The sequence below is a fragment of the Genypterus blacodes genome, unplaced genomic scaffold, assembly GCF_046128005.1.
Source record: "Genypterus blacodes isolate CSIRO-AG114 ecotype Tasmania unplaced genomic scaffold, CSIRO-AGI_Gbla_v1 ptg000090l_1, whole genome shotgun sequence".
NCBI lineage: Eukaryota > Metazoa > Chordata > Actinopteri > Ophidiiformes > Ophidiidae > Genypterus > Genypterus blacodes.
The window spans coordinates 1,400,434-1,421,897 of NW_027466895.1; the positions used below are offsets into that span (position 1 = coordinate 1,400,434).

General features: G+C 47.1%; 2 protein-coding genes across 2 annotated transcripts in view; one reads left to right on the forward strand and one right to left on the reverse strand.

Annotated features, from left to right (window-relative positions):
- snd1 (staphylococcal nuclease and tudor domain containing 1) overlaps nucleotides 1-21,464 on the reverse strand; it is a 140,619-nt gene that overhangs the window by 72,237 nt on the left and 46,918 nt on the right. The window lies entirely within an intron of this gene.
- On the forward strand, nucleotides 1,163-5,251 carry lrrc4.1 (leucine rich repeat containing 4.1). The gene has a single exon (XM_076158833.1). It carries the CDS (start codon nucleotides 2,037-2,039, stop codon nucleotides 4,893-4,895), a length of 2,859 nt encoding a protein of 952 aa, XP_076014948.1. The 5' UTR covers nucleotides 1,163-2,036; the 3' UTR covers nucleotides 4,896-5,251.

Genomic DNA, 21,464 nt, shown 5'->3' on the forward strand with positions numbered 1-21,464 from the left:
ATTTTTAAAAAGGAGAATGGAGGACAGTGAGAGTAAACCGGTTTTTGAAGAAGTAGATCGCTAAAGAAGACCGAGTGCTTTGAGCTCAGCAAAGTACCTCAGGACACTGCAGAGAGAGGAGGCAGGGAGAGGGAGAGGGAGAGAGAGCGAGAGTGAGCAAGTGAGCGCAAGTGAGAGAGAGCGAGTGAGCGCGACACAGAGAGAGAGCGCAAGAGAGAGAGAGCGAGAGAGAGAGAGCGAGAGAGCGAGAGAGAGAGATCCAAGCCGGCGCACCGCACGCTCTCTCTTTTACCGCTACAACGGATCCTTTCCACATCGACGCTACTGTTAATGTCACGCCTGTAAGCTTTCGCGCTCTTAGTGCTCGCCTTGCCTGTCTCGCTGCTTTCCTTGGTCGAAGGCTGCGTTAGCGTGGCGGTGCCGATCGCCACGCGGGGAGAGAAAACTGGAAAAGAAGAAAAGAGAAACAAGCTGGAGAGAGAGGAGAAAGAAAAACTGCGCACCAGCCCTCCTCCCTCCAACCAACCTTGATCAACCCAGCTATAACACCCCCACTCTTCCCAGCACCCCCCATTGCCCCCCCTTCCATCAGCCAACACACTCCCCCTCTGAAGAAATTGACGGATTATTGGGAAGTGCATGGGAGGCAGGCTGCAGCTGCTGCTGTGTGCTCGCCACTGCTGCTGTGTGCTTCACGGGGATGGTGAGCGTGCGTGCGCATTTGCATTTGCTGCCGTCGCGGCTGCCGAGGCTGGAACGTGCTGCTAGTTAAAGAAGAGGAAGAAGCTAATGAAGGCAGAGTGTGTCGCCTAGCCTTTTCAACCCCCACCGAGCACTACAGGGTGAAAAAAATCAAGTGGACACGACGGCATACTGAGGGTGAGCGAGAGAAGGAGGCAACGAGAGAGAGAGAGAGAGAGGGAGACAGAGAAGGAGAAGGGTGGTCAGACTGACTAACCGACCAACTGATTGACCACTAAAAAGTGAACAGAGGGATACAGAGAGGAGGGGGTCTGTTTTTTCGGTTTGGTAAACCCCCCACCGTCACAAACAAAAGGCAAAGAACATTTCAAAGGACTGTGGAATTTTCATTCATTCTCTTCTCCGATCATCCCCCCCACTTCCTCCCTCCCTCCTTCCTGCCTTCCTTCTTTTTTGTCTTTTCTGCTTTGGGTTTTTTTGGTGCAAAAGAAGAAAATTGTGTGCGCGTCTTCCTGTGCGTTTGCCTGTGCTATGGAGAACTGGGTAAGGTGTCTGGCAGGGGGATCGACTGTCGGATTCCAAGGACAAGCGAGAGAAGAGGAGCCGACAGCAAGAAGTGAGCAGAGGAGCACTGCTGCTTTGGGAGCTTGACTGGATTCCTACATACAGTATTTTTTTCTTTTTGTCCCCCTTACCAACAAGGAAAGGAAAAACACTCACAAAAGGGCCTTCAGACCTTTCTATTTGGATGTGTGGATTTACAAAAAGGGCTCGTCTTGGTTTAGCCCTTTGGCACTGAAGCCTCTTTTGAATATATAAAAAGGCGTCCTTTGCTGTTGTTGGAATATACACGCGTCTGATTTGAAATCCCCAGCTTTTTCTGTGATTGCAAAAAAAGGAGGAAAGCTATATATCTCAATTCAAGGACCTATAATTATTACTTGAGGTAGGTGTCTAGTGTTTCAACCTCTCTTTGCATCAATTTCTAACACCCTGCCCTCCTTGAACGTCTTGTGATAAGGTTATTGGTTGTTTGGCTTGCCATTATGTCCTCCTCATACATGCCTTTCAGAAATGCCAGCCCCCTCTTCCCACCCCACTCCCTCTGCTGTTGAGCACAGTTTACGGGAAGCATTGCTTAATTGAGGTTAGGTCCTCTTGGCCCTTAGTGGACATCCAAGCCCCACCTCTTCTCCCTGTCCTCTTCAGGCCCTTTAACTTCCTTACTCTGGTTCCCTTAACATTACTGTCAACCAACCACGTACTTTCCTAGTCCCAAACCACCACCCTCAAACACCCCCTCATCCTCCCCCCCAGATGATGCTGAATTATGAATGTGCCACATCATGAGTCTCCTGGGGCGGGTAGCTGTGCATCGTGCCAGGAAAGCCGCCCTGCTTTGTGTAGTCTTTCTGATGGCGCGAGCGTGGAGCAGCGCCTCCCTGGCCTTGGCGGGGGCGGCGGTGTCTCAAGGACCCCAAGGCTGTCCACCGCAGTGTTCCTGCAGTAATCAGCAGGGGAAAGTGGTGTGCACCCGACGTGGCCTCACCCGTGTGCCGCCAGGCATTCCTGCCAACACGCGACACCTCAATCTAATGGAAAACGCCATCGAGGCGGTGCAGGCTGATTCCTTCCGGCACCTGCACCACCTTGAGGTGCTCCAGCTTGGGCGAAATGCCATCAGGCAGATTGAGGTGGGCGCGTTCAATGGACTCACCAGCCTCAACACACTGGAGCTATTTGACAACAGACTCACGGTGGTGCCCAGTGGGGCCTTTGAGTATCTTTCTAAACTAAGAGAACTATGGCTAAGGAACAACCCCATTGAGAGCATTCCCTCTTATGCCTTCAACCGGGTGCCCTCTCTTATGCGACTGGACCTGGGGGAACTAAGGAAACTGGAGTATATCTCTGAAGGAGCTTTTGAGGGCCTACAAAACCTCAAGTACCTCAACCTGGGCATGTGCAACATAAGAGGTGAAATGCCAAATCTGAGCCCCCTAAAGGGCCTGGAGGAGCTGGAGATCTCGGAAAATCACTTCCCAGAGATAAAGCCAGGTTCCTTCAAAGGGATGCGTTCGCTCAAAAAACTATGGGTGATGAATTCACAGATCACAGTGATAGAACGCAATGCCTTTGATGACCTATCATCATTGGTGGAGCTAAATCTTGCCCACAACAATCTGAGCGCTGTGCCACATGACCTGTTCACCCCGCTCAGGTACCTAGTGGAGCTTCATCTCCACCACAACCCTTGGAACTGTGGCTGTGAAGCTGTGTGGTTGGCACGATGGCTGAGGGAGTACATCCCCACTAACTCCACTTGCTGCGGACGCTGCCACTCACCTGCCAGCATGAGAGGTCGACAGCTGGTGGAGGTGGACAGAGGTGAGGGCGCAGCACTTCAGTGTTCTGCACCCTTCATTGCTGATGCACCAAGAGACTTGAACATCTCAGCTGAGCGAGTTGCTGAACTTCGTTGCCGCACTGCCTCAATGTCATCGGTTCGCTGGCTCCTACCCAATGGGACTATCTTGACACATGCCTCCAGTCACCCAAGAATATCAGTCCTGAATGATGGTACGCTGAATTTCTCAAACGTCCTCGCAGCCGACACAGGAACTTACACCTGCATGGTGTCCAATGCAGCTGGCAACTCCAATGCCTCAGCTTACCTAAACGTGAGTGCTGCTGAGCTCAATACGTCCAACTTGAGTTACTTCACGACAGTGACCGTGGAAGTCTTGGGGCCAACCACAGAGATGCCCAAAACTAAAACCACCACCGCCACAGCTGCTGCCGGAGCTGGAGTAGCTGGAGGAGGAGGGGTAGGCCTAGGGACAACAACTACAACTGCCTCTCCCTCCGTCTTTCAGCCAGTCTTCATCTCCACACCCACTGTGCTGCTACAAAGTACTCAAAGTCCAGCATCAAAGCCATCTGTCACACCTGGACCCCAAGGTGCCACTGGCAAGCCAGGCAAGTCGGGCCCAAGCTTGGACGAAGTCATGAAGACGACCAAGATCATAATAGGCTGCTTTGTGGCAGTGACATTGTTGGCTGCTGTCATGCTCATTGCCTTCTATAAACTGAGAAAGCGCCACCAGCAGAGGAGCACAGTGGCAGCTGCCCGGACTGTGGAGATTATCCAGGTGGATGAGGAGGACCTTCCACCACCAGCGTCGGCAGCTCAAGAGACATCTCTCACATTGCCTGAGATTCGGGACCACAACAGCATACACAAACTGGATTTTATTAGCCACCAGACTGATTATGGCTTTTCCAAACCCAAGGCAGAGTACAAGCCCCATCCTGACTTCACCCTCCACAAGCCCAAGGCTGAGTATACTACATACAAGCCAAACATGGACTTTAGTAGCCACAAACCCATCCCAGATTACAGCACTAACAAATCTACACCAGATTTTAGCCTTCATAGACCAAAGCCTGACTACAGCCAGTTTAGACCAGAATACAGCACTCATAAATCTAAAGCAGAGTACAGCCCATTCAACCCAGACTTTGGCACTCACCCAAAAACTAAAACAGATTATAGCCCTTTCAAACCAGATTATAGCACTCAACCCAGACAGAAATCTGACTTCAGCCCATTCAAACGAGATTACAGCACCCAACCAAAACCCAAACATGACTACAGCCCATTAAAATCTGACTACGGTACACACCCTAAACCCAAAACTGAATTCAGTCCATTCAAGCCCGACTTCGGTACTCATCCAAGACAGAAACCTGATTACAGCCCATTTAAGCCCGACTACAATACTCAGCCTAAACCCAAACCAGACTACAGTGTCCAGAGATCTGACATTACATACAAACCCAAGGACCCCTACACTCCCCATAAGACTGCAGCTGATTACAGCGCCTTCACGACGGACTTCAGCCCTCACAAAGCGGATTACAGCGCCTTCACGTCTGATTTTAGTCCCAACACTCAGAGACCTAAACCTGACTACAGTTCGCAAGTGGACTATAGCCCTCATAAAGTGGATTACAGCACTCTACAGCCCAAATACAACACCTATAAAGTGAGTGGTCATGGGGCTAAATGGACGGACAACAATGTTGGGAACTCTCTGCCTCGAACCTTGCCCAGCACCATCACAGCAGTGGCTGAGCCCTTTGCGATAAAAACTCACACCAAGGAAAAGGTACAGGAAACTCAGATTTAAAAGCCCCCACCAACCCCACAAATGGCTCCTTCTCTGTTACCTAGGCCGCTAGCTCCCTACCGACACCGTCCTATTAACCACTCCCTCTCTCATAAAATCATGCAATAGAATGCACAACGTAAAAAGGACAGGAACTACTTTTTTTGTACAGAGTGCAAACTTAAAGACTGATGATTTCTTGTTGTACATGCTTATAAATAAATATATATATATGGACAAATTGAAGCTACCATGGGCTGGTGATAGAGAAACATATATTAAAAAGAAATTGAAACTATTTTCTAACTTGTAACTTCTATTTAAAATGATGAGTTGTTTAAGATGCTGTCTTGACTTTGACAAATGAGCGTAGTCTTGTTTAAAAAAAAAATGGGGGCATTCTGTGTCATTTTTAAACCATGCTACAGAGAATGCAGTGATAAGAAAAATATTTATACGGAGATGACTTTCTTTAACAAAAACAGTAAAAGGTCAGTGTCGATCTTTACAGGTTTATCTTGTAAAAGCACCAATTTGTACTGTGCCAAATGTTATAAATGCAATAAAAAGGATTTTTGGAAGAAAAAAGGAAGCATTAGAGAGAAATGTTTTCCCCCTTTCTCCTCTTCTCCTGATGTTTACTGTAACGATCAGCCAAATGCGTTAGACACTGCAGTAAGACGCTGCAGCTTACTTTAACCCTACATGTGCCAAAGACTGAAGCAGACTGAAGCAGAATGAATCATAATGTTGAAGTAAATTGTGTTATCGCTCAATACCTCCATTTCTTTTCATCTTTTTTTAACATGCAAGACCTTGTTCAGTCTATATACCATTTGTGTGAGTCATGCTGCTTCAAAAGCCCGTAATCATGCAGAGGTATAAACTTCCATTAACACAATAGGACAGATGCCAAACGATACAGGGAGGGTATGTACATAAGGGTCTATAAAGGTCAGTGAATGAAGTGTGGTAAACTATCACAGGCCCTAATGTTAAACAGTTGAAAAGCTTGTCACACTGATGCTGATATGAGCTGATAATGTTATATAGACAACACTTTTTCTTACATTCCTTAACTGTAATTGGTCATGTATCTAATGAGTGAAAGGTTACAATTAGGGGGTGAAACGGTGTTTGCAAGTGGCTACCGTCTTGTTCTTTGCCAAAAAAATATAGATCCTCATTTCACTTTTCATTGCATAGCCAGCTGTTGCACCTTCATCAATTACTGCATGGGCTTTTTATAGTGACAAATGAAGTTGGGGCTCACTGTTAACTGTACATTTTTCTGTACATGTATCTTCGACAATATCAGTCATAGCATGGTCTCCCAGTTCTCTAGGTAACAAAGAGAGATCACAGATGCAGTGATTAGTATGTATGGCGTGGGACATGTGAAACGGTTTGTTTTACGTAGCCAAATGTAGCCAAGCTATATAAAACTGGAAGATCCATCTGGTCGTTATGTGGAACGTCTAGGAAGCTTAACTGTGTATTTAAATGAATGAAAAAGAGGGGAAAATGCGATGAAACACCCTTGAAGTAGGGTAAGTGAAAGTAGGAGTAAAATATGCATAGAGACGGGTTGTGTAGACATGATGAGAAGAATACTCTAAGAAATCCATGGGTATGACTGAAGGCCTTTTATTAAGTAGTATGAAACTAAGCTAATTAAGAAACACAACAAATAGGATTGTGAGATGCATGACAAGTGCACATCCACAGTTCCTGGCCTGAGTTAGCTGGCAAAGCGTTAGAGTAGTAGTCTGAATGTTGACTGGCATTGGATTGCAGTTGTTGAAAGTAGCAAAAGTATCTGCAAGAGCCTGGGGAGTAATTACTAGAGTGTGAATTACACGTCCTTTGGTGTGCTTTTCCACGTTTGAGAAGAGAGAAAGTTAACCAGGGAAGGGGAACGTTGGCTGAAAAAAAAAAAAAAAAAGGAAAAAGAGCGAGAGGTTGATGTGCCGCATCATAAGTAGTGAAGTGGCTTCCTGAGAGCTTGGAGAGCCCTTGGTGTGTTTAACATGCAGTGTGTGCGTCAGAAGAATGGAGTGACATCTAAGTTTGTTGGGCGACAACCAAGCCATAAAGAAAAAAGAAAAATTAGGAAGTGACAGAGGGAGGGGGAGAACAGGGCAGCTAAGAGACAAGGTTAAAGAAAACAGCTGAAGAAGGCAACAAGCAGAAATAGAACCTACACATTGCATCAGCTTTTTTCTCTGCACATTGAGCTCTTTTAGGAGAGACACCCTGTGCTTGGACACTAGATTTAAAAAAAAAAAAACACCCTGCATGCTGAGTGTTATCATTAGTAGGAATTCTGACATGTAAAGACAACGAAGGGCACAAACTAAGCAGAACAGTGGCAGCAATTTACAGCCTTCGAATTTGCCACTGCTGCAAGACATCTTAGGGGAGTGTACAGTATTTCCGTTGGTGATAACTGCATCGGTGTCTTGCCATTTCACACAGTCTTATCCTCCGCCATCTTACTGGTGTAAAAATAACTTACTGCAGTGCACCCAGGGCCATGACTACTGGTCACTTAGGCAAAAACCAGGCATGATCAAATAATCACCTCGCTCCCTTGCCCACTTTTTCTCTGTCGATGACGCAGCCTGCTTTTTAACTCGTGAGACATTTTCTACAGGACGAGAGTGGGCTGCGTCTCCTGCTCCTGCATGTGCCGATAGTGTTTTCTGTCGTACACCAGGCTGAAACTAAATGAGGGCAAAATAAAAAGTGGAGAGGAAAGGAGCAAACCAATAAAAGGAGGAAAGAGAGAAAGGGTGTAAGGGGAGAGAGGAGAATTTTAGATTTAAACATGTCTGCCTGGAGTTGACCGTTCTTCAATGTGCTGACTCACACCTCAGGAAGCATGGCAACGTCTCCCACTCTTGTTTATGCACAACTGCTGTGACAACGTAACTATGCAAAAGACAAAAGACTGGTTTCTCTGAGTGAGAGGGAATGAACACAAGAGTGGACGAGTGTATCTGTGTGTCGTATCTAGGATTGGTGTGAAAAGGTTAGAGCAATTGTGAACAGTTGCATGAGCAGATGTAACAACTGTGCTTGGCATGAGGCTGTGTTATTGTGTATAGTTAGTTTTGCACTGCAGTCGGGTACGGCATAATAGGGCTGCATTAGACGCCATATGTTGTGCAAAGGGGTCACATATGAAGCGGTACAGTGATGGGGTGGCTTCGTACCGACCTCCCGACTATGCTCCAGGCTCGTCAATCAGCGAATCAGACAGGCGGCTACGGAAAGGCCCGAAAACACTCCTCGCCTGCGTCCCTTGCTCATCCATGTCATGTTTTTCCGTCTGTGTGATGCATTACCAATCATGAAGCCATTTAGTAAGCGGAAGCCAAGCGAGATGCACCTATTTAGCCACAGTACAGAGCTTTGGGGAAGGAGGGAGGGGGGGCTGGGTAGAGAAAAAAGGAAGGAAAGGACATGTAACTGGACGGAATGAGTGAGAGTTCATCTGAAAGAAGGAATTGAGAGCTACTTAAGGCAGGAAACGGAAAATAATCATATCCGGGGGAGAAAGATGGGGTTGTGCTGATGATTCGGGCAGACTGAATAAAACGGAAAGCAGAAAAAGTAGAAAAGTGAGAGGCGAGAAAGACCGTGAGGAATAGACGAGTGTGGAAAGAGGAGGAAGGGGCAAGAAAAAGGAAAGGAAAACAAGCATTAAAGAGGGACCTCAGGAACACAAACAATGAGTGCAATTTGAGTCAAAATAAAAGGAAAATTAAAGAGAAACAAGACGTGGTGAAGAGACCAAATGCAAAAGGAACAAAGGGAAGAAAGGAGAGTGTGCGAGAGAGACAGAGAGAGAAGGTACGGGTGGCGGGGAGAGGAGAGGAGGACGCAGAGTGAACGTGATGCAAGAGTGCCAGCTACAGATGGAATGGGGGATATGTAGCCTGGCCATCATGGCTCCAGCATGAGTGGTGAATGGCCTGGACTGCGCCACACACAAGGGGGGAGGAGGGGGAGGGGATGATAGAGGACGTGTTTCCACAGTAGAGTTAGAGTAGATGAGGAGTGCTGATACCAGTAATGGACTGGACCACTGGGGATGCTTGAGGAAGGGAGACCAGTAAAAAGGGGATGTGGCGGAAGGGGGCAGGACAAGGAGATCAAGAGGTCAGCGCAAATGAAACTGACGAGAGACAATAACTGTCAAGGGGCGTGCGCGTTGAAAAGGGCGAAGGTCAATTCAGCAGGTCAAAGTCAGAGCCTGTTAGTTGGCAGCAACAAACGGAGCAAAAATACATCCAAAATACACAATTTCAGACGTTTGTTCACAACATTTTCCTACAATGGCATATCTGCCCCTAAATTGCACCGCAGTGAGCAGTGTCGTGCACACTTTGTGCCTTGTAACCAGTGTTCTAGTGGGGGACGACGTGCAGCTATTCTAGGCAGGCCTGGGAGCGTGCTGCTGCGTGAGTCAATATGAGTCAGGGGCAGAGAGCGATTTGGTCCTAATGTCAAGCAGAGGGACAGGGATGTGGTAGTTATGGAAACTAGTGATTTCAGAATTGCAAGGCTTTCGTGACAAAAGACATTCATTAGCAAGTGAGCAATTTGTTCTATTTCAAGGACTATACTACACACCATTTCTTGTATCATTACATTAAATCCAAGAGAGTCCAAACGGATAAGGAGCAGCAGGAGATGATGGAGTCAGGGGATCTATTGCAGGTGCATAGGGACTTCAGCGGTGTGAAAATGCATGCAAAGAGCCATATTTAACCACCAGCTTGTGCTACCATTTGTTGTTAGTCAGGTCAGAGGCGGAAGAAAAATCTCCATGGTGGCATCACCTTGGCTACGGCCCCGGTGCTGTGAGGCTGTAGTGTTGAATAAGTGCACGCCGACAGACTATACTGAAGATATACACCACCGTGAAATTCACACATATTTCGCTGCTGGAAGACGGAATGATGGTCGGGTTGCGTGGGCTATTTTTTTGCGATACGGAGGCCCAGTCAAGTGTGGTACTCCCCATGAGAGAGTTTATTGGCCTTCTGGTGGGTGAAAAACATCTTTTTTTCCGTCCAAGCAGCCAGAGACGAAGCCTCACTTTTATGATCCCCTGTCCACTAGTTGAGATCAAGGTGCATGTAGTAAATCATGTTCCAGAGAGCGCCGGGATTCAGACATATGTGTTTGTGTGTGTGTGGAGGGGGGGGTGTGCATTTGTGTGCACAAACACGACAACGCACAATGGCACATAAACACACACACACGCAGGCACAAAGCAAGAAAATGAAGCCATTGGCCATTAATTTCACTGCTATTGTTGAGATTTACGGTCTGGAGAGAAATCTTGTTCGCAGTCGTCGGCCAAGGCTACAGTGCCTGGGATCACACACAAACACACTCGTAAAACACACAAAATTAATTTCCACGGGGCAAACAGTTCAACTGCCTTTTCCAAATGTAAACACTGCCATCGCTGCGTACAACATATTTAACTTTATCCACATCTGCATGTCCATCTAGTGGCCACTTGGAGCCACGCCTACTGTATATAAGCCACAATGCTTCTTCCACTTACATATACGAAGGGGTTAAGAATACAAGAAACGCCACAAAAAATGACTTCAAAGATGAACACACAGAATGCAGAATCTATAGTTCTCCCTCTCCAGTGTCAACGCAAACAAGACAGGATTGGTTGCAGAAGTGAAATATAGGGCAGTGTTGGGTGGTAAATGTGATTTTAGGGGCATGTAAAACAAGTAAAACACACACCATCAAGCAGTGTGATATATCTTTACCTCTAACACTGAATTGTAAAGCGAGGCGAGGCAAAGCAGAGAGCGTCGGCCGTTTCATAGAGCAAGTAGGCCAAGTTTGTTTTGGGGTTGTGTGGAGAATCACAGGGAGCGTTTGGGGATTTCATCTTTGCGAGCATGAGAATGCCATTATCTGGGTTTAGATGCTTTGGTGATGGTGGAGAGGTATAACCGGGGTGACAAAATGGCCTCCCGCTTTCCTCTAGACATCAAAGGGAAGGAGGAGAAATGGAGAGAGGAAGGAAAAAATAACGACGGTAGATAGCGAGGGCAGCGTGCTATCGCAGACACGCCGATTCAGTGTGTCAGGGGGACAGCAGTGATAAAGAACTTATCAACGATATCAGGGGGAGAGGGAGAGAGAGAGAGAGGGAGAGAGAGAGGGGAGAGAGAGAGGGGAGAGAGAGACAGAAAAGGAAGGAGGATGTGGAGGGAGAGATGGAGAGGTGGGCAAGGAAAGGAGAGCGGAACATGCAGAAAGGGGAAGTGGCGAGGTGATTGCGGCAGATAAGAGGTACGTATTTGATGCAATTAAGGAGGGCAGCATCAGCTGTGCAGCACCGGTAGGCAGGAGCAAAAATTTGCATTAATGTGGACTCCTGAGATGACGAGCTGTGCACTAATCCAGAGGCCTCGGCGAGCGAAACCGCCGACTGCCGAGCACGGAGTGGCACATGAAAGCTACGTCGGAGATAAATAAAAAGCTTTGGCGAGCTGCACAAAGCTGGAGCGGCTTTCACAAGGTGGAGGGAGAATTCAGTCGCTGCAATAAGCTGCTGTGTGTATGTTTAAACGTGTGCGTGTGTGTGTGTGCATAGCAGGGGTCAGCGGTGATCTTTAAATATCAAACAAATCAATAGCCATTCTCGCTTTGCTGTGGAAAATCCATGGCACATTGCACCGTGGGGAGTCGAAGCTTCTTACCTTTACTTCTAATTTTATCGTTCGGTTGAGGGAAATTTACATCAATCAAAGTTTACTTGTACAGCAGGTCTCATTAAAAGCTGCAAATCACAGTGTTGGTGTGATATGATTTAAGAAAGGATAAACCCTGGAGACCGCATGGTTAATGCAGGTAAAGATACACAACAGCACCACCTACGTCATGTATGTAACATGCAATCTGACCACTACGCCTCGACTCAAACCTGACTGAATCAACACTGCGATGTCCCATCTACAAAGCTATGATGGGCTTAATAAAGACAGGATTTACTGCAACTCTAATGTATTACAGTGGATCCGGCCTGTACCTAATTAAGTGGGATGTAGGAGTGACTGTAGATGGACCTGGGCAAGTGTCAAACATGTCATCCCCGAGAGCAAACGGCAAAGAACGTTTACATCCAAGAGCCGTTTAATGCCCTAGCCGAAGCCATAACACCAAAACACTTCAAAATTAACCTTTTATGACCTTATGAAGCTTTATTGAAAACTGTATAATATTAGCCGACATTTCAAGGGGAGCCTGTGTGCATCAGGGCCGATCCATCAGCTATACTCTAATCAGACCTGCACAGATTCCTCAGATAACAGCTGTTTTGGGGCCCGTGGGCAAAGCAGTACAGAACCGAGAATTCCTGGTTGACGAGAGGTGATAGAGAGGCGCTGCGCAGCCCCAAGCTGAGCGTGACCTCGCAAAATCCTAGCGATACGAGTACGTGCCCGGTGGGGGAGCAAATTATTAGACAGCCGACTATATTGCTCTCTCCTCTCTGCTTACCCCTCTGCCCTCCCTCTCTCCAGCTAATTAAACACAAACGGACGCAGTCTGTGCATGCAGGAGTGCAGGCACTTGTCCATCAGTTACATTTATGGAGATAGATGTAAAAACATTAGGATTAGCATCTCAATTTAGGTGTCCTATCAATAAGCATATGGAATTACAGAGGGGAGCGTCGTCTGTGTGTATGTGAACATAAACGGTCAATTAACTGGGGAGAAATAAAAGGAAACGAGGTGGTATCACACAACAACAATATGCTGAGCACAGCCGTACGCAGTCACCACTCCAACTGCAGTTTAATACTACGAGAGAGAGGAGGAGGACGAGGAGGAGGAGGAGGCTCGTGGGACAAGCAGAAAGCAGGAGCTGAGGGAAATGCACGCATGCGGGCGAGAAATTAGAGAGTGAGGACGACAAAGAGGAGGCGAGGGGAAGAGGGTGAGAGGAGAACCGGGATGAAGATTTGAGGCAAAGAGGGAAGGGAAGTGGCAAGGAATGAGAGGAGAGGGAGGAAAGGATGCGGCAAGGAGGCTGAGGGTAACAGACTTGGCAAGCGTTCCCCTCCCACTCAGCTGGCAGCAGCGGCACAAACTGTTTGCTCACAGCAGTACATGCATCTATTAGCATTGTTCCAGGAGATAATAACGCTATGTGTCTGCGCGCATGTTTAAAGTGTAAATTCAAAGCCAAAAGAGGCAAACGACTAGCGACGGCAGAGAAACAGTATGGAGCTGCAATAGGAACTGCGACAGTCAGTCTCTCTCTCTCTCTCTCTCTCTCTCTCTCTCTCTCTCTCTCTCTCTCTCTCTCTCTCTCTCTCTCTCTCTCTCTCTCTCTCTCTCTCTCTCTCTCTCTCTCTCTCTCTCTCTCTCTCTCTCTCTCTCTCTCTCTCTCTCTCTCTCTCTCTCTCTCTCTCTCTCTCTCTCTCTCTCTCTCTCTCTCTCTCTCTCTCTCTCTCTCTCTCTCTGGCATTAGTGTTTAATATTGGGACTACACAAACGTCACAGTGACAACGTTTGGCTCAACAGGGACTCTGAAACTCAGAGTATAAAGTATATCGTTTGCACACACAGACACACACTATGTCATCCACCTCGGGCCACAGTGGCACAGGGAGGGTGCCATCTTCATCAGGCGACCATATGTTTCCCCCAGTCGCAATTACATTTGATGGCACGACTGCATAGACGCAGGCAGCCCATCAGGCAAGCACACACGTCAACACTAATGAGATTTAAACCCAGTAAGTATTGATCAGCGTGCAGTATGATCACCGTTTGGACAATCCAAATTGAACACACTCACAATCCTGGAGCATTTTAGGGAGCTGCACTGGCCCAGCCAGTCTTTCACAGGGGGATTCAGCCGGTAAAAGGAGTCTAAAGAAAGTACATTTCTTACAGCCGGCAACCCACCCATCCAACACACACCCACACAGATCTGTGCGTGTCGCCCCCACTCCAGCCATTAGATTTATCTTCATTCAAAGCAAAGAACCAGATCCCCATTGGTATCTGAAGGAGATTTTTTGCCAGGAGCCCCCACCCCCTCTTCTCCCTCTCTTAAAAGCCACTAACTCTCCTTTAGGGATGGTGGGAGAAAGAGAGCGAGCAAGGGAGGAAGTGAGTGAAGGAGGGAGGGAAAAGCAAAGAGATGCCAATCGCTGACACAGCCGACGAGATAGCCCTCGTCTCGTTGTTAAGGGATATAAAGCAGGAGATGGACGGGGTGAGATGGGAGGAGATGCTACGATGGGGAGACATGAGGGAGAAGGGAGAGCCGGTACCAGAACACACACAATTGCATCACTCCTCTCTTGCCCTTCCTTTGAGGCTGATTTGGGGCACCTAGTCTATATGCACAGGCAAAGGCAAAGCTGTGGGGAAAATAAAGCAGTAGGTGTGTGTGTGTGTGTGTGTGTGTGTGTGAGAGAGAGAGAGCAGTGCCCGGCTGTGATTTAAGGTGTGGGCATGTCTGTGTGGGGGTCTGCCCTCGACGCAGCAAGGAGACAAACAGTGACAACTCAATAAGCGAGCGAGTAATGGCAGGCCGCCGTGAGGCGCAAACACACACACAGCAGAGGTGGGAAAGGGAACAGGTGAGGATGGCCTGTGCGCACAGCGGGTGTGTGTGTGTGTGTATATGAAAAGAGGGTTGGCCCTTTTTACCATGACAGCTGCCCCATGTGTATGTATGTGCCCGCAAGTGTGTGTGTTTTAACCCTACAGCCAAGAAGAGTCGATGTGTAGCAACTGCTGTGTTGTCAAGGGAACCATGAGCACGAATGAGAGGACGGCATGTGCTCTGCACTCGCACACACTTCAAGGGTGAATGACGGGATCAGAATGTCCCTACATGGCCGTTATATATGGACGTATAGATATGAAAGATACATTGCAAGAAAACTATTCATCTCTAAAGTGAATACTAACTGTGTATGTATGACACTGAAACGGAGAGATAGACAGGTGTGTGTGTGCGTGTGCGTGTGTGTGTGCGTGCATTTGTTAACTGCCAACAATTGTACATAGGTTGTGTTAATGTGTCAGTCATCAACAGAATAGGATCAATCTAAGCATCAATAAAGCATTAAAGCCCTGGAGGTGCATCCAAAGGCCGGCTCAGCCTAGATTTAACCAACACATGGCATAGAACTGAGTACGTACAGTATTGTTTACTGTGTACCGTGCGCTCATATGAACTGTCAATGTATTCTAACAATGCTTTTTTACACTTTTGAGGTCTGCAACACCGTGTGTACTTTGGTGGGTCAGTTCATAGACAGCAACTCCAAGGGGACATGTGTTTGCGTGTTATAGAGGACAAAATTACTTCATCCTTTCTTTTCCTTTCTGGCTTTGCCACATGATAATGCAAATGATACAGCCAGGGTCCATTTTCGGAAAGTCTGATAGAGGAAGACAAAACAACAGGCAACATAACAGTCTACACAGAGGAGACCGGTAAATATGACTGAGACATCAGCCAGGTAATTGCTCAGGTGCTTGTCGGATCAGACTTCAATATGTTGTTGTTGTTGTTGTTTAACGGAGAGGGAGGAGAACACAGACTGTCAAAGGAGGCCAGACGGCCGGGGCCATTTCTTTTCCTGCCACTTCAATCACTTATGAAACACATTTGGTCTTTCTGGCCTCTGGTTAAGATGTGACTGTCTAAGAATGTCAACAAACACGCCACACTTTTCAAGTTTTAACACTTCCAAGCCCTGAAGTTGGAATGTTTCAGTAGCAGCAGGAGAACACAGCTAACATAGTAGATACATTGGAGGGACAAAAAGAAAATGATAGGATGCTAATGAAAGAGAAGAGGAAGTGTGGCAGGAATAAAGGCTCAGAAACTACATCACACCATCACCCTGCCTGACGTGGATGAGTATTGCAGTGCCCTTGACGGAGAGGAGAAGCTAAGAGGATTGAGCCGGTCCCTGAGCACAATCTGCGCCTGTGTCGAGCTGTGCTTATCAGAATCAAAGGAGCTGCTGTTCTACCACACACACACACAGCACACACACACACATGTACCGACAAGGTCGCCCTCATAAACGAGTTGGGGGCAATAAAACAGTGAGCAGGTTTCCCTCTTTCCCCTCCACCTCTCCGTCATCCATCTCTCTGCTGCCGAGATAGCGTGAATATGTTAATGTGGATCGCTTAACGCACCTTCAAGCCATAATTCAGGGTTTTAAGGGGAAAACCCCCGAGGGGAACAACATGCAGAGCACTTTATTAGCAAACTGCAGAGGAAAACAGAACCTGAACCACACTGACAGCCAGCATTAAATGGTGTCGACTGGCTACTGTAAGGATCAGAATTTATGGTCAATACTGCACATAAACTGTTGTTTATGGCATTTTACTCACTAAAACTACTTCAAGGTCAAACTTTAAATTAGACATTTGAAGTCTTATAATAAATAACATGAAATCACAAGTTAAAACGCTGATGAAGTTGCTTAAACTTGACAAGAAGACACCAAATACTACAGCAAAACGGTAGAGTGAATACTGTCCCTCCACATAAGAGCAGCTTAGGAATCTCAAACTGGATCGTGACAATATTAATATGGAGGAGATTTGATACAGATCAAAATATTAATCTAGGGCTTTAGTATGGAAATTACATAAACTGGTCTTTGCCGTTTTAACTGCTGCAGCTGTGAAGGTATGGAGACAAACGCCGCCTGTGGCCTGGAGCTGCAGAGGTCTAGGTTTGGTGGACGTTTTCTGTACTGGTTTGTTTAAACAGAAAAACAAGCCCCAGGAGACGCCGTTCCCACCGCCCGTCGCTCCGGCCAGAAAACCACACCATGCATTATTCATCAGGAGCATTTTCTCTCCTATCTCCCTCTCTCATCGTATGGGAACGCTAGAGTACAAGAAAGGGAAAAACAAGTCAAAAATAAACACAAAAACAAAAAAGGCGCACGAAAGCACGCTTGCAAAACAGACCCACGCCTACATCAGCAGCGTGAGGCGAATAAGAACGAGAGAGAGCGAGAGAGAGAGAGAGAGAGCGAGAGAGAGCGATGGTCAGAGACGGAGAGGCCCGAAAGCAAAGAATTCCAGTATGATCAGAAATCAATATGGGCACAGAGGCTGAGAAACCGGATCCTGTCCTATGGCGCCGGCAGCCAAATACGATGTGTTAAAGAGCATGTAAGACGTGTGTGTGTGTGTGTATGTGCGTGTGTGAAGAATGCAGAGTGAATCTATCTCCATTCTACTGGCATATCGCTCACAGGGAACGATTGATCAAGGGGAAGTAGAACGCTTTATAATCCTCCTGCCAAGCGGCGCCTTTGTACAGGCGTGACTGAGGTAAAGGAGCATTAGCACTGCAGTCACATTACACGACGTTACAAAGAAGGAACAAAAAACGTGCAGAAAGCAGAATCCTTTTGACATTGCAAAGGTGTGGGAGCTCCAAGTGTTTCACTGGAATACAAACTCACAAGCAGAAACACTGAAGCTGATCAGTCAAAGATCTAGGAGTCATCTCAAAGGTCCTCGACTCAACCTCCCGCAGGTCCCACACCAGCCTGCGCTTATGTCCACCCATGGGAGCCTGATGCATGGGGTACGTACTGTGCACGGTCACAGGGGGGTGGGACCAAACTTAGGCAGTGAATACCGACGGAGGTAAGTCTGTGTGTCTGTGTGTGTGTCTGTGTGTGTGTGTGTGTGTGTGTGTGTGTGTGTGTGTGTGTGTGTGTGTGCGCGCGCGCGCGCGCGCGCGCGCGTGCGTTCGGGCTGTGTGGTTATTTCAAGATACTAATCTGGCCTTTTTTCAACATTTGCCAAAATCATCATCTTCGTGTTCAAATCGTCATAAATTGTCTTCATTTCCAGCGGAAGTCCTGATTGAAACAAAGTACTGACATTTAACAGAGCTGCAATACAACAATAATAAAAGATCTGACAAATTGTAAAAGAGTAAGTCACAGTAAGTCACAGCTACTCTTGTGTTGTTTGAGGACAATGACTGTGTTTAGACGGCGTAGATTTCAGAGGCAACAATGATTCCACTGCGTGTGGTGATGAGCAGCTTCCAAGTTGCTTATTCATGCGAGGTGGAATTTCACTTAATTTGGGACTCAGATGCCTGTGTGACAAAACAATAAAGCCTTTGAATCAAACGCAAGTACATAAAGTATCATCTTAACATCAGCTTTATGCACAAATGGAGGACATGCGTCTGGTCTCCGTGCCTTTCTTTGTACGCCGATGGGATGGAGTGAGACTCATTTGTGTGCACTCCTGTATACGCAATGATGAGCGAGTAGGCAGCACTGTAGATGAGACCACCCAGACTGAATGAGGTCAAAAGGACTGACAGCGTACGTAGGTGGCACAGTACACTGCATATTACTGTCCACTTAGCCTGCTCTCGTCTCAGCTCAATCAAACACTCGGCTCGCTGCTTTCACCCTCTTCTTGGTGTCAATATTTTCTCCCCTTCTTATCAAAGTTATACACAACTAACAACCGCTGATTGCAATCTGGTAAGGTTTCAGCTTTGATTAATAGGAAATGAATAATGTTTTAGATCACAAGGTTAAATTGTGTGTTATTGACTGAATGTATGCTCCGTCTCCAGCCGACTCATGCTGGATCAACACTTCAATGCAGCACAGTTCTGCTGTTCCCCCTCCTACTGTTCAGGCTGTGCTTCACTCTTTGGGTTGCCACCCAAATGCTTTCAGCAACATCAACAGAGACGCTCAATCACCAAGATACTGAATGGATGTTTGAGTCAATGGGAGGTGGAAGGTGAGGGGAAAAATTTAATGGAAAACATCAAAAACTAAGGGGAATATCTGCGGAGGGATGTTTACCAATTCGTCTTCTTTTTTCCCTCAGAATTCTCTGCTGCTGCTTCGGTTCCATGCTGGGAACGGGAGCAGTGTCTGTCAGAGATTAAGACTACACAGAGAGCAGGGCGAGGGGGGGAGAGAGGGAGGGAGGGAGGGAGGGAAAGAAGGGATGAGGGATGAAAGGACAAGGCGGAGAGAAAGCTGCAGACAGAAAAAACACAAAAAGTGATTTTGGAAAGAGAGGATGAAGGCTTGAAGAAGAGGCAGAGATTCACCAGAGAGATGGAGGAGCAGGGATGGGAGGAGGTTATAAATAGAGAGGACAGAAACCAGGGCCTCTCCCCTCACTGCGCGCCATATTAATTATGCGCATCTGCATCAGGAGAAATTAAGACATAGCTGTGTGGCAGCTTAGAGAAGAGTGAGAGAAATCAAGAGAGGAGGGGAAGAGGAGAGGCGGCAGGGCGAGGAAGGAAGGGAGCTGCGACGAGCGAGTGTCAGTCAGACTGTAGACGAGACGCTGAAGAACATGAGAGAGAAAGGAGAGGAGAGGGACAAGTGAGGGGTACAAAGGAAGGTGGAGAGAAACATGAGAACTAAAGTGACAGAGAAAAGGAGTTCATCCTGACCCCAAAGAAAGGTTAACAATATAAAAGTGGAATGAAGAAGGGAGACAACGACAATGACATCCACACTGTCAAGATCAATGAAGTCCTCGAAAACTCGGAAAAAAAATGAGCCTACAGAGCCGCACAGACGAGACGCGTGAATGCAAATAAAAACACAACCGAAACAAAATCAAATGTTATTCACGTGAGGCTGCCAGCTTGGCGCCTCTCGAAGGCTCCCGCAATCAAAAGCTATTCAAACCCAACCAACAGCAGAGAGGTATGCTAATGAAATCAAACACAACACATGCAATGCTGGAGGAAGAGGAGGAAGATGAGGGCACACCTCAATAACAACCCAGGAACCCAGAGACAAATCCATCTTTTTCATTTAGGAGAGGTATACCTTTATCAAAAGGCTGCCGTCACAGGTTTGCACGTGTGTGTGCCGTTGTCGTTGCGAGACACATGGCTACCAACCCTCTAGGTCAAGGTCACGTACGTCCACCTTGAATCAATTGAATCCAGGAAGCTTCAATTTCAACCTGATTTCCTCTGGCACGCTCGCCTCGTTCCCTTCATTACCGCACGCAAACATGACCCGAGGCGTTTAGCAGAGGTCAGGAAAGGTTTCTCGGCCCAAAAAAACGGGAGGTGATTCAGCCCCAGAATTTCCTCTATGGACGAGCGATAGAAACATCTCTCCCGACGTCCCCACATTATTCATTACCGCCCAAACCAACGGGGGCTTTAGTCTGAGGGAAGCAGAGCCGCGCAGTGTGTTTGAGCTTCGGGAGCACGTAAATGTTTCAATGACATTAAATCAAACACACACCGGGAGAGGAAACGCCGGATCGCCAACTCCGTGAAAGTGTCAGAATTATCCTTAAGTCTTATATTACTGAAAGAAGCAAGTACCCGTTTTGTCTCTTAGCTGTTGGTTTTGGAAGGAAATGCTCTACCGATTTCTTGTGACCTGAAGTTCATTTATCTACCTTTGTTAAACGCACTTATTGGAAGTCGCTTTGGATAAAAGCGTCTGCTAAATGACCGTAATGTAATGTAATGTAATGTCTCCTCCTATGCTCCATAATACTTCATATTGGTTCAAAAATTCATTATCAACCACTTAAAAATCTTCTGGGTAATTAATAAATTTTCTTGAGAAGTAACAGCTCATATGTGTGAATGCATAACTGTGTGGTTTGTATGTACCTGAAATGTCACTGTGAGAAAGATGGTGAGTGTGTGCGTTCGTGCGTGCGCGTGTATGTGTGCGCTCAGTCTACAACAGCAGGTCAGTGCAGCGAGCCAAGTGGCCCCCGCACTGGGCCCAGGACTCATTATATGGTTCCGTCATCCCCGTTAACTCCCTCCTACCTGCGAGAAAAACTTGCTGACGCAGCCAATGAGTAGCGAGGGTGAAAATGTGTGCGTGAGTTTGTGTGTGTGTGTGTGTGTGTGTGTGTGTGTGTGTGTGTGTGTGTGTGTGTGTGTGTGTGTGTGTGTGTGTGTGTGTATTTCAACAATCCCTTGCTTTAATTTGTGTTTGTGTGTGTGGTACAACAAGCATGCAAAGCCTAATAAAGGTTGGATCATTTATTTGAGTGTGTGAAAAAATGCTACGAATTCAAATCAGTTTGTGTGTGTCGGCCACCGCACGACTGCAACACTAAAGTCACGGTTGAGGGTTTGTACCCATGTCAATCAAAATCCCCTGTCGGCTTGCAATCATTATTTCACGGCCCAGGCTTTCTGGATCCGTACTACTGGCTCTCACACACACACACTCTGTGACACAAGTCCACCTCCGAGGGTGACAGAGGCCACATTTCCATGACAATCAAGCACCAGAGGACAGCAGAGTTAGCCACCCTACACACACAAAAAGCCCCTTTAATATACTAGAGATAGAAGGGGGGAAGAGGGGGGAGGGTGGGAGAGAAGGAGCGGTTGGAGGGGGGGTGGGGGGGTGGACAGGATAAGTGGTAGCAGGATTATAACGTGGTTCAATCATGGCTTTGGTCCGTTCACTGCTCCCCATAAAAACCTATTAGCATGTGAATGAACAGGCAACACAGTGGTTGGACTTTC

Bases quoted from the DNA above. Each gene is read 5' to 3' on its own strand.
- lrrc4.1 (XM_076158833.1), top strand. From the start codon at position 2,037: ATGTGCCACATCATGAGTCTCCTGGGGCGGGTAGCTGTGCATCGTGCC.